The 14,150-nt window shown below is 64.2% G+C and overlaps 2 protein-coding genes across 4 annotated transcripts in view; both read left to right on the top strand.

The window, feature by feature from the left end:
* The first annotated feature begins 2,603 nt into the window (after positions 1–2,603).
* On the top strand, positions 2,604–8,299 carry DES (desmin). The gene is made up of 9 exons (XM_080397873.1): positions 2,604–3,252; positions 4,982–5,042; positions 5,218–5,313; positions 5,402–5,563; positions 5,655–5,780; positions 6,476–6,696; positions 6,831–6,880; positions 7,156–7,238; positions 7,363–8,299. The coding sequence occupies exons 1-9, from the start codon at positions 2,699–2,701 to the stop codon at positions 7,402–7,404; spliced, it is 1,395 nt and encodes a 464-aa protein (XP_080253999.1). The 5' UTR covers positions 2,604–2,698; the 3' UTR covers positions 7,405–8,299.
* Positions 8,300–8,385: 86 nt separating this feature from the next.
* The window catches only part of SPEG (striated muscle enriched protein kinase), a 41,680-nt gene continuing 35,915 nt past the window's right edge, over positions 8,386–14,150 (top strand). For all 3 annotated transcript variants that reach the window (XM_080397839.1, XM_080397838.1, XM_080397837.1), the window contains exon 1: positions 8,386–11,267. In XM_080397839.1, the coding sequence (XP_080253965.1) occupies positions 10,859–11,267 (409 nt within the window). In that variant the 5' untranslated portion in view covers positions 8,386–10,858. The remainder of the gene's footprint in view (positions 11,268–14,150) is intronic.

Genomic DNA, 14,150 nt, shown 5'->3' with positions numbered 1-14,150 from the left:
TCAGGCAGGGTTCCTGGTTCCTGCTCCCTGTCCCCTGCTTCCTGTGCTGCCAAACTCCACACGCAGATGGGGCTTTCCTAAGAGGCTGCGGAAATTCCAAGGCATTTGTCCACCCTCTGCAATCCGCGGGGCCCCTGCCTGCACAGAGCCATCCCAGAAGGCTGTCACGGCAGCTGTGGAAGAGCCACTTCAGTTTGTCCTAGAGTAGGGTCAGGAGGATGCTCCTGGTTAACCGCTCTTTGCTGCTTCCCTCCTAGCAGCAGTGCATTTCCCCTCCATGGGGCACCCCAACTCTGCACCTCCATGCTCTGTGGGGTGAGGATAGGGACAAGGGCTCTCCAGAGTGGGGTCTGCATCATCCTACCTGAAGCACCAGGCCAGGGTTGTCAAGCACCACTGGACACACCACCCCTGGGGGAGTCATCCTTCCCACCCCCCTAGTCAGCAGGGCAGAGGGATGGGGTCACAGGAAGGGACAGCTGAACAGTACAGCTGCCACTATGCTGGCACACAGCCCTGGGGTACCCTGTGCTGCTGTGGGCACCCACCTGCCCCTCTGCACCCCAGCCAAGGCCTGGCACGCCACCCCGCTGGCCCTCACAGGACAGGCAGGGCACACGTGTGGGGCTTAAGGATGACAGGGCATGCTGGGAGCAGGGCCAGGAGGAGCAAGGATGCAGTCTTTTTTTCCATCTTCTCCCCCCTCGGCCTCAAACCCTCCTTCCTTCCATCCTCCCCCCTTTGCTGGGATGAAACAACCCCATCTGGAAATACCTTCCCTTTTAAAGGCAGGCTCCACCAGGCAGCGTGCACCCTCTGCGAAGCTGCCACATTACGCTGCTACTAGGCAGGCGGGAGGCGCTCCAGGGATGGGGGGTTTGGGGGGACAGAAGGGGTGCAAGGCATTGAGCTGCATGGCTGTGGGGCCCAGACCTTTGCTGGCCCCCCAGGTGGGAGGGAGCAGGCAGGCAGCAGCCAGGAGTGCCACCCAGAGCCGGGGCAGTTGAGGATGCTGCTGTGACCAAGCCCAAGCCTTTGTCATGCTGATGCTGCCGTGGGTGAGCCCTGGCATCTACTTTGCAGCCAGAGGGCCAGGAGGTGCGGGTCCATGCAGGACTCAGCGTTGCTCCGGCTGCTGAGTCACCCTGTGCCCAGTGGCACGTGGCGGTCCCCTCTGCCATAGCTTCCAGGGACAGAGGTGCTGGGGCTGTGCCAGGCTGATGTCAGCCAAAACAGCCCAGCTTGTAGGGCTGGCGGTCACCAGGTGTGCCAGTGGGCCTGGGGAGGAGGTGGTGCTGCCCATGCGAGGGGAAACCCCCGAGGGGTTCTCCCAGCACAGCCCCCCTCCCTCAGGATGTCTTCTTTGGCTGGCATGGGTTTGTGCACGGCCTCAGGGGTCCCTGCCATAGCCCACTGCCCGTGCAGGAGGTGGGAAGCTTTGGTGGGGGTCCTGGGGTAAACTAGGGTATTCCTCATTCTGGGAAGATTTGGGGAATTGGGCTGGGATTTCTGATCCCCAAAATACTGACAGGCCAAGGCAGAGGCTGAGGAGACTGGGCAGAGCTTGCAGCACCCCAGGATGATCTGGGGACCTTGTCCTGTTCTTGGGGTGATGGGGACCAGAGAGGGACTGGGGCTGCTCCAGGCAGAATCCCTATCCAGCCATACCCTCCACACACCTGGCGCAAGAAGGGTTAACAGGTTGCCTCCCCCCCCCCCCCCCGGCTATAAATACCTATGTCCCATGCATATGAGCTCGGGAGGCTATTTTGGTTGGGTGCCTGCTGCTTCGGGAATGTGGAGGACCCGGGGTGGGGGGGTAGGGGGGTGTGATGTCACCCTCACCGGTTGCTGGGCCCCAGCACCTGTTAGGGGTCACTCAGCAGCACCCCGAAAGCACCCAGCCCCAGGCTGGCACCCAGCTCCCCGTATCAGAAAGAGGGGTTTGGGTGGTGGGTCAGCACAAGGGCACTCAGGGCAGGGGTCCTACCACATCCCTCACTCCGCAGGGCTCTCCCTTGCCCCCCCCCCCCCCCCCCCCCCCCCGTCTGGGGGTGAGGGCTGGAGTCTGGCACCATATGGAGAACTGAGCCTGGCGTGCTTGCTATGGGGTGGGTCAGGGCATCATCAGGAGCATTTTGGGGTGTTCAAGGCCAATTTGGGGACCGTGACTACTGGGCATAGGGTCTGGCTCAAGGGGCTCAAAGTAACAGTGTGAAGGGCTGAGTCCCTTTCTTTCCCCCCTCATGCCAGCCCAGGCCGTCGTCTGTTTGTCTGGGCACCCCCAGGTGGCACTGCACCCCGACGGGGGGGGGGTGGGGGTGGGGGTGGGGGTGGGGAGCTCGCCACCAGCCTGCCCCACTTCCTCCCCTAGCACCCCCAGGGCTGGGGCAGTGCAGTGGGGGTCGAGGGGTGGCTGATACACTGGCAGAGTCTGGGAGTGCCCGGGAGTTGACGGGCATCGTCGTCATCTGCCTGGGGTGGGCAGGTGAGGGGCACTGGGCGGGGGCTGGCGGCTGTCCCCCCTGCAGCAGCATCCCCCAGCTGCCCGGCAGCAGGAGGAGCGGGTGATGTCAGCAGGATACAAATAGCAGCGGCGCGGGTCCCCTCCCGAGCCTCGAGCCTCGCCGAGCTGCCGGCCGCTCGACAGCCCCGCTGCCTGCTCCCTGCTCCGGCCTCGCCGCCCCACGCCGTCACCATGAGCCAGTCCTACTCCTCCAGCCAGCGGGTCTCTTCCTACCGCCGCACCTTCGGCGGTGCCTCCCCGGTCTTCTCCCGTGCCTCCTTTGGGGGCAAGGGCAGCAGCGGCAGCTCTGTCACCTCCCGCGTCTACCAGGTGTCCCGCACCTCCGCTGTCCCCAGCCTGTCCAGCTTCCGCACCACCCGTGTGACACCCCTCCGCTCCTACCAAAGCACCTACCAAGGTGCCGGTGAGCTGCTGGACTTCAGCCTGGCCGATGCCATGAACCAGGAGTTCCTCCAGACCCGCACCAACGAGAAGGTGGAGCTGCAGGAGCTCAATGACCGCTTCGCCAACTACATCGAGAAGGTGCGCTTCTTGGAGCAGCAGAATGCCATGATGATGGCTGAGGTGAACCGCCTGCGGGGCAAGGAGCCCACCCGCGTGGCTGAGATGTACGAGGAGGAGCTGCGGGAACTCCGGCACCAGGTGGACCTGCTCACCAGCCAGCGGGCCCGTGTTGAAGTTGAGCGTGACAACCTGCTTGATGACCTGCAGAAGCTCAGACAGAAGTAAGTAGGGGGCCCTGGCATGTCCCTGTGGGCATTTATCCATGCATCTCCATTTCTAGGGTAGGTGGTTGCAGATCTCCCTCTGGCAGCCCCTCAGGTGCTCACTGCCATCCTTGTACCCCACACTCGGAGCCGATTATGGCCTTACTACTCTGTCCCCCTCGTCCCATCCCCTAGGGTGAGAGAGCACCCCAGCCGTGCTTCTTGCTGGCTGCACCCATGTGCAGGGCACTTTGCAGGTTGCCAGGTCCTGACCTGGTGGCTGTGAGTTTTGGGAGGGAGAAGGGCACCTGCGACCTGCTGCACCAGTGCTGGGTGCTCCCCGACACAGGGCATGGGGCAGGCAGTGGGGAGCTGGCCCAGCAGCATGCGGCAGTGCGAGGGAGGTGCCCACAGCCTGGGCATCTCAGCAGGGCAGTCCGGATGGTGCTGCCAGCCCTCGCCAGGTGCCCAGGCAGCACCCAACGGGCAGGCTGGCTCTGGCAGCAGGGGTGTCCTCCATACCGTCTTGCAGTGGGGCTGAGGCCAGGCTGTGATGCCATGGGACCTTGACAGCTGGGGGATCAGAGTTCCCCCTCCCCAGGGTCCCCATCCCTGCTCACACCAGGGAGGGCTGCCGAGCCCATGGGTGAGCTGAGCCCTGTGGGACAGACAGATGGACAGAGCCAGCCAGGCAGGGAGAAGCAGAGGGGAGGATGGCCCTGGGGGCCACCAGCTCCCCATGTGAAGGAGGGGGAGGAGGAAGTGGCCACACTTCCACAGGCCTGCCGTGGGTGTCCATGGTGCCCCAGGAGCAACAGGGACTCCCCAAGGATGCTGTGGGCCTGGCTGGTGCTGGGGAGGGGGCTGGGGCCAGGGGGTAATAGCCACAAGGGCGGCCAGGCTGAGTGACCCCCCAGGGACTGACCAGCATGGGGGCATCCGGCATCAGGGACAGATGCTCAGGGGAAGCTGCTTGTTTTGATGCTGGTCTGCACCTTCTCTCCTGGCCCCTGTGCCCCAGGAACACAGAGTCCCCATCTCCTGGGGGTGACACCGCCTGCTGCCTCCCCCTGCAACCCCAGCCTCTGCCCCAGACAGCCAGCACTTGGGATCCTGGCGGGGCAGAGCCCCTGATGCTGGGAAGCTGGGGGTGGCGGCAAGGAGTACCCCTCAATGTCAGGGGAGCAGCAGGGCCCAGAACAAACGGGTGTTGGGTTCCTGCCACCCCGTGTGCCAGCACTGCCTGGGCACCTCTGCCTCCTCCCTGCTGCTTTCCTCCCGACCCGCACTGTCCCCTCCCGTGGCACAGCCTGGCTCCCCAGCCCTGACCTTGGGCTCACAGCCCAGTGGTCCCCACTCCACACCCCATCCCACAGCACCACTAAGAGCTGTCTGTCCTCCTGCTCTCCCCACGATGGCTCAGCCGGTGGCCATCCCTCAGACCCCCCAAGCTGGATCCTGCACCCTGTTGCCCCCGGCTGATGGCCACTCTCCCCTATAAGGGCCGGGGCAGCGCACGTGGCACCGAGCTGACCTCATGCCTTTGTGCTCTCTCCAGCGTTGACTATAATAGGGAATGGGAGGAAGAGCCCCTGGCCCCTTGCCAGCCCTCCCGCCGCCTGCTGGGACTGCAGGACAATCCGCTGTCTTCTCACCGGACCATGCTGGGCTCAGGGACAGCTCAGGGGGACATCGCCGCTGGGGGATAGGGCTTCCTCTGGACCTCCCTAACCTCCCCTCTTTGCAGGCTGCAAGAGGAGATCCAGCTGAAGGAGGAGGCTGAGAACAACCTGGCTGCTTTCAGAGCTGTGAGTACCTGTCCCTCCAGGGTGGCACAGGGCCTCCACTGCCCTCCCACCCCCATCTCCCCCCTGGCAGCCTGGCCCCAGCACCAGGGCATGGCCCTGGGCACAGCTTTACACCTTCCTTCCCTGGTGCTCACCTGCACCACCCTCTGCTACCTCTCACTCTGTGTCCCCCCAGGACGTGGACGCAGCCACGCTGGCACGCATTGACCTGGAAAGACGCATCGAGTCCCTGCAGGAGGAGATTGCCTTCCTCAAGAAGGTGCATGAGGAGGTAGGTCAGGGGTGTCCCCCTTTCCTGCAGGCACCCATGGGGCTGAGGGACAGAGTGGGTGCCCTGAGGTGTCACCTTGTCCCCCCAGGAAATCCGGGAGCTGCAGGCTCAGTTGCAGGAGCAGCACATCCAAGTGGAGATGGACATCTCCAAGCCCGACCTGACGGCCGCACTGCGGGACATCCGTGCTCAGTATGAGAGCATCGCTGCCAAGAACATCGCGGAGGCTGAGGAGTGGTACAAGTCCAAGGTGTGGGAGGCAGCGGGCTCTGGGCTGGCCCTGGCACAGCAGGTCCCAGCCATCCCAGTGGCCATGCCCACTGACCCTGGTCTCTCCACAGGTCTCTGATCTGACACAGGCAGCCAACAAGAACAATGACGCGCTGCGACAGGCAAAACAGGAGATGATGGAGTACCGGCACCAGATCCAGTCCTACACCTGTGAGATTGATGCCCTCAAGGGCACGGTGAGCTGCAGGCAGTGGTGGGGAGATGACCAGCTTCCCTGCAGGGACTTGCTGCTCCAGGGATGCTCTGGGACATCTCTGGGGTGGGGGGCTCTTCCCAGCAATCTGAATTGCTGCCATGGGGTGACTTGTACCCAAGATTTGGGCTGCGCCTCTCCCAGTGGAAGCCTGTGCCTCTGTGAGATGTTTTGGCAGAGCCCCAGGGTCAAGGCGCAGATTGCAAAAGGTTCCCCAGCCTTGGAGGCTCCAGGCAGGCGGGCACAGGGTTCAGGGTGTCTGGTTGCAGGCTGGGAAGGTGGCTGCAAACAAACAGGGCACAACAGTCCCATTTTGGCACAGTCATGGTCACAGGAGCCAGCCAGCAGCCACCAGTGTGGCAGTGCCACCCCTGGGCAGCCCTCTGGTGCTTCTGCACCTCTCCACACCTTCCTGCTGGGGTAGGCTGGCTTTGCTGGCAGCCTGGGCACCTGGGCAGAGGGTTCTGGGGTTGCCCAGCTTGCCCCTGCCAGACCCTACTGCGCAGCACTGGGCAGACAAAGGGTGACAGCTACCCACCATGGTCCCATATCAGCTGGACCCAGTCCAGGCCTGACCACAGGTCTCCCCTAGGACCCCTGCAGCATTCCCAGCTCCCACCACAGGTGACTCCTGGTCCCTCTGGGTCTCCCCCATTACTGACCCCCCTGTGCCCCCAGAACGACTCACTGATGCGCCAGATGCGGGAGATGGAGGAGCGCTTTGCAGGGGAGGCTGGAGGGTACCAGGACACTATTGCCCGGCTGGAGGAGGAGATCCGGCACCTGAAGGACGAGATGGCTCGGCACCTGCGTGAGTACCAGGACCTGCTCAACGTCAAGATGGCCCTGGATGTGGAGATCGCCACATACCGCAAGCTGCTGGAGGGCGAGGAGAACCGGTGAGCAGCAGTGGGGCAGGACAAGGTGGGGGGACTAGCAGGGTCAGCTGTTTTTTGGGGCTCCCACTTCAGTGAGCAGCTGCCCAAGGGCTGGGTCTGGCTGGCACTGAGCTCTCCCCTCTGTGTTCCCGCAGGATCAGCATCCCCATGCACCAGACCTTTGCCTCTGCACTCAATTTCCGAGGTCAGTATTGCCCCATGAAGAGGGGGACTTGCGATGAGTCCCCAGGGGTCCCCAGTGTGGGGGCAAATCTCCCTCCTGGGGGGCTGCAGCTAGGCTAGCAGGGCACCCATGGGTGCCACGCTGAGCCCCTGCTGTGGGAGCACTCAGTTGGGTGTTGCCATGAGCTGAAGGGGAGTTAAGCCAGGGCTCTTGAAGCCCACCAGTGGCCCAAGCCCCACTGCTGTGCCCCATGCCACATCCCTGTGGTCCTATCTCCTATGTCCTCCTGCCCGCAGAGACCAGCCCAGAGCAGCGTGGCTCCGAGGTGCACACCAAAAAGACCGTGATGATCAAAACCATCGAAACCCGTGATGGAGAGGTGAGCACAGGGTGGCACCAAGGTGTGGGGGGTGGTGGGGGGGCCGAGCACAGCACCTGTCCCCGTGCTCAGGGACTCCAGTGCTGGCACGGCGTGGCGTCTCACGGTGCCTTTCTCCCGGCAGGTGGTGAGCGAGGCAACCCAGCAGCAGCATGAAGTGCTGTAGAGGAGGCTGCTCCAGCAGCCCACTGGCACCTTCTGTCCCTGCCTCCGTCCCGCCGCCAAGCCCCCCTCCTGCTCCCCACCTCGCCCCCTGGCGCTCCCCAGCACTGCCTGAGGGCTACCCCTATGCAGGTGCCTCCAGGCCCCCTGCACCCCCCGGGCTTTCTCCTTTGGCTTCAGAAGGCTTGCTCTGCTTTCGCAGCTTCGCAGCCGCAGTGCCAGCATCAGGATCAGGCCCGGGCCAGGGGGGCGGGGGCGGCAGGAGGGAGGGAGGGGACAGACAGGAGGGGCTGGGGGGAGCAGGTGGTGGCCTGGGCCAGCTCCCCAGAGAGCCGGACGGTCCCAGCAGCGGGTTCTGGATCCCCCTGCAGCCTCCTCCATGCACTGGGCAAGGGCTCTGTGTTCATCCCACAGGAGCGGGGTCCCGTCCCCCCCACGCTGGCACCACTGGCCTCCCTGGAGCTGGCACTTTTCTGGGTGCGTGGTGGTGGTGGTGGTGCTGGGGACAAGCGGGTTCTGGGCTGAGCCCCCTGTTCTCTGCCCAGGTCGGAGCCAGGGTGCTCCCAACCTGTGTCCCCACTGGCCCAGGGGTCTGGGGCCCTGTGCTCCCCCTGGCCCAAGAGGCAGCCCCATGGGGCAGAGGCGGGCAGCACCCAGCTCTCCCTTTGCCCAGCAGCAGGAGGCTGTGTGGGGCCAAGCTCATGAGCCGAGAGGGTACCCGTAGGTGGACACAGGAGAGAGGAGGAGTGAGAGAGTGGGAGAGAGGGGGGAAAGAAGGAGAGGAGCCAGAGAGAGGCCCGGGGGCCAGGGCAGGCACCCCCATCCCTCGCCCCACCGCACCCCCACCCCACTGCATCTACGTGACTCTTCAGGCGGCTGAAATAAACAGCGGAGCATCACTCCTTTCTCCCAGTGCATCTCTGGGGCAGGGATGGGATGAGGTGGTGGAGAGGCGGCACCCGGGGGGGCATCGCATGGGCCCCCAAGGCTGGGCTGGGGGGGATGCAGGGTCAGCATCCTCCTGAGCTGTTTCTTCCCTAGGCTGCTGGTCCCCCCAAAACGTGTGTGACCCTCACACTGAAGGTGCCCCAGAGCATTTTGCTGCCTGTGGTGGTGGATTTTCCAGTTGCGCTGTGTCAGGGAGCCCTGCTAGGACTGGGGACAGTGCCAGCCAAGCCCTGAGCAGCTTTGGAGGGGCTCTGGTGTGACTGTCCCTTGTGTCTCCCCCATACACCCTGGGCCTCACACCTTGGTCTGGTGGCTCTCAGCCCCACAGCCACCTTGTTTCTGCCCTCACCCAGGCCAGCCCTGCCCCAGACCCACACTTGCCCGGGACCTTTCCAAGCACGCCCCCATTGCCACCGACCTGCAAGCAGAGCCCCCCTTATCTCAAACCTTTCTCCATCCCAGTATCCCATGGACATCAGCCCCGCCACCCCAAGCCTGCCCCCACCTCAGGCTGAAACTCTAACCTTATCCTACACCCTGTGCCCTCTCCCCGCCAACACACGTGCCCCCCTCCCCATGGCCAGGGTGTGGGGTCCTTGGCTTCAGCTCCTTCAGCCCAGCGATGGGGGAATGCAGCAGGGGAGCCCGGGGTCAAGCATCCCACGGGGGGGAGAGATTCAGGGTTGCTCTGCCCTGGGAGGTGTCAGAGGGTCTGCACCCCACTTGGTGCAGCAGAGCCCTGGGAGAGCAGAGGGCTTAGCAGCAGGTGGCGTTTTAGGGACAAGGCAGGTGCTGCTGCCAGCAGCGGGGATGGGTCCGGGGGGTCCCTGATGGAGAGGCCAGCGTGGCGAACCCCAGTTTTGGCTGCGGGGCCGGCCTGGGCCAGGGGGGTGTTGGATTTCAAGGACTGTCTCCAGCAGGTGGCCCTGTGACATCGAGGACGGTTGTCAGGTCTGCCCTGGGCAGGGGCGACACCTCCCTCCCTGCCCGGCCCAGGCTGGCGGTGGCAGGGCTGCGCCCCTGGGGCTGGGGGGACAGGCAGGGGACACAGCAGCCCTTTGCCCGCAGGGCAGTGCAGGCAGGGGAGAGCCCCCCGAGCCTCTCGCGGGCTTCTCCAGCCCAGAGACCCCCGTGCTTGCTCAGTTGCTCTGCAGCTGGGCTGCAGGTCTAGCAGGGCAGCAGCTCTGGTGTGCTCCAGCCGCTCAACCTGGGGGGATCCTGGCACCTTCTCCTTGCCGGTGATGCTTCACTGATGCCGGCGCCTTGGCCTGGTAGTGTGCCAAAGCCAGTGGGGCTGGTCTGCAGCTGGAAAGCGGTGTGCCATGTCGCTCACATCCTGCTCACTTGGATTTACAGCCCCCAGCGAGGGCGGCTGGGGCCAGGTGCCCAGACGTGTGCCATCACACTGGGAGCTGGAGGAGCCCTGCCTTGCCCGGGGGTGGCGAGGCAGCACACGGCAAAGGCAGTCCCTGCTTGCTCGCTGCCTGGAGCGCAGCAAGTGGGAGCAATCGTGAGACACCCCAAATCCAAAAGCGGGGTGCTCCTGCTCCAAGCAGGGCCTGAATGGGGAGCTGGCTGGGACCCACGCTGTCCAGGGCAGCGAGGCAGGGACTCAGTGAGAGAAATGGGGTTTCACTGTGTTTGCAGCCTCCTGGTAGGGTGGATGTGGGGTGAGCAGCGATGCAGCGATCCCCCCTCTGCTGCCTGCTGGGGATGCGGCAAAGGGGCCAAGTGGGGCTGGCTCCTGCCTGGGGTCTCTCATTGCAGGAAGCATGAAGGTGTCCTTTCCCTTCACATGCCACCAGGGTCTCTCTGTCCCAGTCTGGTGACACTGCTGGAGAAGGCAAAGCGGGGAGGAAGGCTGGGTCCTTCCCCCCCCCCCCCCCAAGCCTCACTGCTAATATGGAAAGGCGCTGGCCCCTTTTCTATCTTTGCAAGAGGAGCTGGGCTGCAGGGCTGGGGCGGCGGGTGCGAGAGGGGGAGCCCAGCCAAGGAATGTGACATATCAGAGGCAGCTGCCACTTGGAGAGAGGGAGCAGAGGGAGCGCAGCTCACCGGGGGCTGCGCGGGACGGGACGGGTGAGGGGGGGGACGCCACGGCCCCAGCACCGGGACAGGTCAGCGAGTGGCCAGCATCCGCAGGACTCACACCCAGGCCGGCGGAGAAGCAGGTGCCGAGGTGCTGGGCAGGCTCGGGGTTGCAGCAGAGCATGGGGTGTGGGTGCCGCACTGCACCGGGCACTCGGTGAGTGGTGGCTCAGCGAGTGACAACCCGAGCCCCAGCCTAAAAATAGGCCCTTGCTTGCCCACGGCGCTGCGACCTTCGGGGCTGCAGCTGGTGGGGGGGAAGCAGTGAATCAGACGGCACCTGGGCCGGGGGGCCACATCTGCCCCGGGACCCCTGGCAGGCACCCAGCACCCCCGGGCTGCGGGCAGGGGGAGAAGAGGGGCACGGTGGTGCCAGCTTGGGGTGGTGGGGGTCACGGGTGTGGGCAGGGGAGCTGCAGACCATGCACCGAGCGCAGGGACGTGGTGGCACGGGTAGGGCCAGTGGGGAGCCTCGGGCGGCCCCACCAAGCCCCGGCATCCCGCCGAAGCGCGCCAAGGTCACGGCGGACCCTGGGGTGCCCGAGGAGGGCCCGGCTCGCCTGGCAGCACCGTGTTTTGTGCGGAAGCTGAAGAATGCAGCTATCGGCACCGGCTGCGACATCCGGCTGCGGGTGGTGGCGGTGGGCAACCCCCGGCCCAGCCTCCGCTGGTACCGAAACAATGAGCTGCTGGCCCCACGTGGGGAGGAGTACGGCACCCTCTGGATCCGGGACAGCAAGAAGGAGGATGCCGGTGTGTACACTTGCATCGCTGAGAACGAGCGGGGAGAGGCCATGACCAGTGCCGTGCTGGCCATCATTGACATGGAAGGTAAGAGTGGTGTAGCCGCTGGTGCGGCCCTGAGCACAGGTTTGTCAAGGGTGGCAGCAGCGCTTTGCAGGCTCTGGCCACAGTGCATGCCTGGGGGCATCCAGGGCTGGTCTTCGCTGTGCCCACTGCGCTGCAGGCTGGGGTGTCCAGTGCCAGTGCCGGCAGCACTGGGGCAGCTCTCTGGCCTGGAGCGAGCATGTGGCTGCAGTGTCCACTGCCAGGCCGGGCAGGGTGCCAGGGCCAGGCACGGAGGTGTCAGGAGCATGTGATGCCAAACCTGCTCGGGGCAGGAGGAGAGAGAGAGAGAGCGGGAGAGAGATGCGGCTCAGGTGTGTGGCACTGATGGTGCCACCTTCTGCAGCCACCCACACTGTCCCTCGGTACCCCCCAATGCCCCTGCATGTGCCACTCCTGTGCATGACAGAGCCACCCGCAGCATCACCATCGCAGCCGTACCAGGCACTGGGGTTGCACTGGACTGGGGCGAAGGGGCAGGAGCTCAACACTGCAGGGGGTTAAAGTGGGTGGAGCCTATGTCCTACAGTGGGTGGGGCCTGATTTTAATTGACAGGGGTGGATGCAGCTTTTCCTGGTACCCAGAGCCCCCTAGCAACACCCACTGCCCAGCTCCTCATCCCTGGCTCCTTGGGTGCACAGGGCGTGCATGGGGGCTGCTGCAGGCCCTTGCATGGGTGGGCCTCATCCTGCACAGGGGGCCAGGCAGGTTTGGGGCTCAGCCACCTCTGCCCCAGGATGGATGCTACCTCCACAGGGTACTGCAGACCTGGGTGTTTGGGAGCATGTGGCGCTGGGCAGTGGCATTGCACTGAGACATGAGCTGTGGTGCCTGTGTGGGGACAGTGAGGGCAGGGAGTGAGGGTGCTGAGCCTGGAGGGTCTGAGGAATTAGCTGCACCTGGGGCTCTGCAGCACTGGAGGTGTGCTGGAGATGCTGCATCTTGAGTGGTGACTAGGGAGCAGTGGTGGGGGCAGAAGGAGCCTTGGTTGCGCTGAAGGGGAGCAATGCAGGAAAAGGAGGAGCTGCTGTGTGTGAGCTGGGAGGCTCCAGAAGCACGGTGTTCAGAGGGTGGAAGAAGTTGTACATGCTGCTTATGGGCCTGGTGTGGGGGTAGGGAGTAGAGAAATGCAGAAGTCTGCCTTGTGGTGGGTCCGTGCAGGGTCACTGTGCATCGCATCTTTGGGGACCGTGGCACTGTGTACTTAGATGCATTGTGCTGTGTATGCAGAAAGAGTGGGAGACATGCACTGCCCCAGGGGCAGGAGCAGCCTGTCCCAGGAGGTGTGTGTGTGTCACCCTGGTCTCCCACTCAGCTGTGTAGCTGTATCTCTCCATGGCACTGTTGGCCTGGGCCCCCCTGCCTCTGCCCAGTGGTGCAGCACCACCTGATTTCCCAAGGTGCCTGTTCCCGTTGTGCTGACGCACTCATCCCTGTTCCCAATTCCCAGCCACCGGCCCTCACCACCGCCTTTCTGGAGCAGCTGAGGGAAGGACAGAGCAGCCAGGATTGCCTAAGGTGCAGGGTGAATATTGCCCTGCCCCAGGTGCTCCTCCCGGTGAGGTGAGCAGCCCGTGGATGCACTGCCATTGAGCAAACAGCTGCCCAAAAAGACAGCCCCAGGGCAGAGATGCCTCTGGAGCCATGAAAGCTCCAGGCTGGGTGAAGATGATGGCAGCCCCCAGTGTGGCTTTGTGCTTGCCCTGGAGCAGAAGGGTCTCCGTGGTGTGGTATGCTGTGGCAGTGCCCAGGGAACACCATGTCCTGCTGGATGCTGGAGAGCGGTGCTGGTGTGGAGGTGATGGGATGTGGTGGGGGGTCCAGCTGCATTGCCTGGCCCTGCTGTAGGGTGCTGGTAGTTAGCGTGTTGTTACCCCAAGGCCATTTTCTCCATGCCAGCAGCCAAGCGGTGGGGTGGGTCATGGTGTGAAATGGAGGAGCTGTGCCACTGCTCTGCACCCGCCCGCCCTGACACCCTGCCAGCATGTGTGCCGAGGCTCACCTGTCTCCGGCATGGAGGTTCTGGCTGCTCAGGGGCTCCCGACATTCCCTGACAAGACTCAGCTCTCAGGGGACTCTGGAAGTTCCGCTGGTGGCTGTGCTGGGCAGGGGCACACCATCCTTGTGCCCTGGGGGGCCCTGAGCTGGGCCGTTGGCCAGTTATGGGGCAAGGGGTGTGTATGCAAGGTCCCCAGGCAGGATGAGGCATTCCTTTGGGTTCAGGGTCCTGGCCCCCCAAGTCTGGAGGTGTTGGGGTGCCCTTGCTCTGTTTGCCTCCACTAGGTCATGGTCTCCAGGGGGCACAGAGCCCAGTCCTCCACCTTCTGTTCCTGGAGAACAGGCCAGGCTGCAGTGCTCTGTGGGACCAATGCTGGCTTTGCCCAAGGTGGCTCAGGTCACTGCTGGTGGGCTGGGGGGGCTCTGTGCTGCCCAGCTCCGCACTCAGCACCAGCAGCTCCTCCTGCACCAGCTCAGCATTCCCCCTTGCTCACACAAGCCCGATTTAGCTCCTCTAATCCCTTGCCCTGAATCTGTCGCTCCACCCCACTAATGATTTTCTCCTGCTCTTCTCCCAGGTCCCCTGAGTGCGTCAGTGCCTGGTGTAGGGAGCGCATGTGTGGGGCTGGCCAGGCAGCTGGGCACAGGGGCTCCCAGGTGCACACCATCCCTACCAAGTCACACTATCCCGCTGTGTCCCATCACTCTGCTCCTCTCCTGCTGCAGGTTTTCCCTCGTGCCTTGGCTCTATGGGCACAGGTAGGGTGTGTTGGCCCTTATCACGCCAGCACCAGGCTGGTCCAGGGGCTTCCCAGTTCCATCCAGGGACCCTGCAGACCCTTCTAGTCAGCCCTGGTCCGCACTGTGTC

The sequence above is a fragment of the Falco punctatus genome (assembly GCF_963210335.1).
Source record: "Falco punctatus genome assembly, chromosome: 8".
NCBI classification, from domain to species: Eukaryota; Metazoa; Chordata; class Aves; order Falconiformes; family Falconidae; genus Falco; species Falco punctatus.
This window is presented reverse-complemented; position numbering and strand designations above follow the sequence as displayed.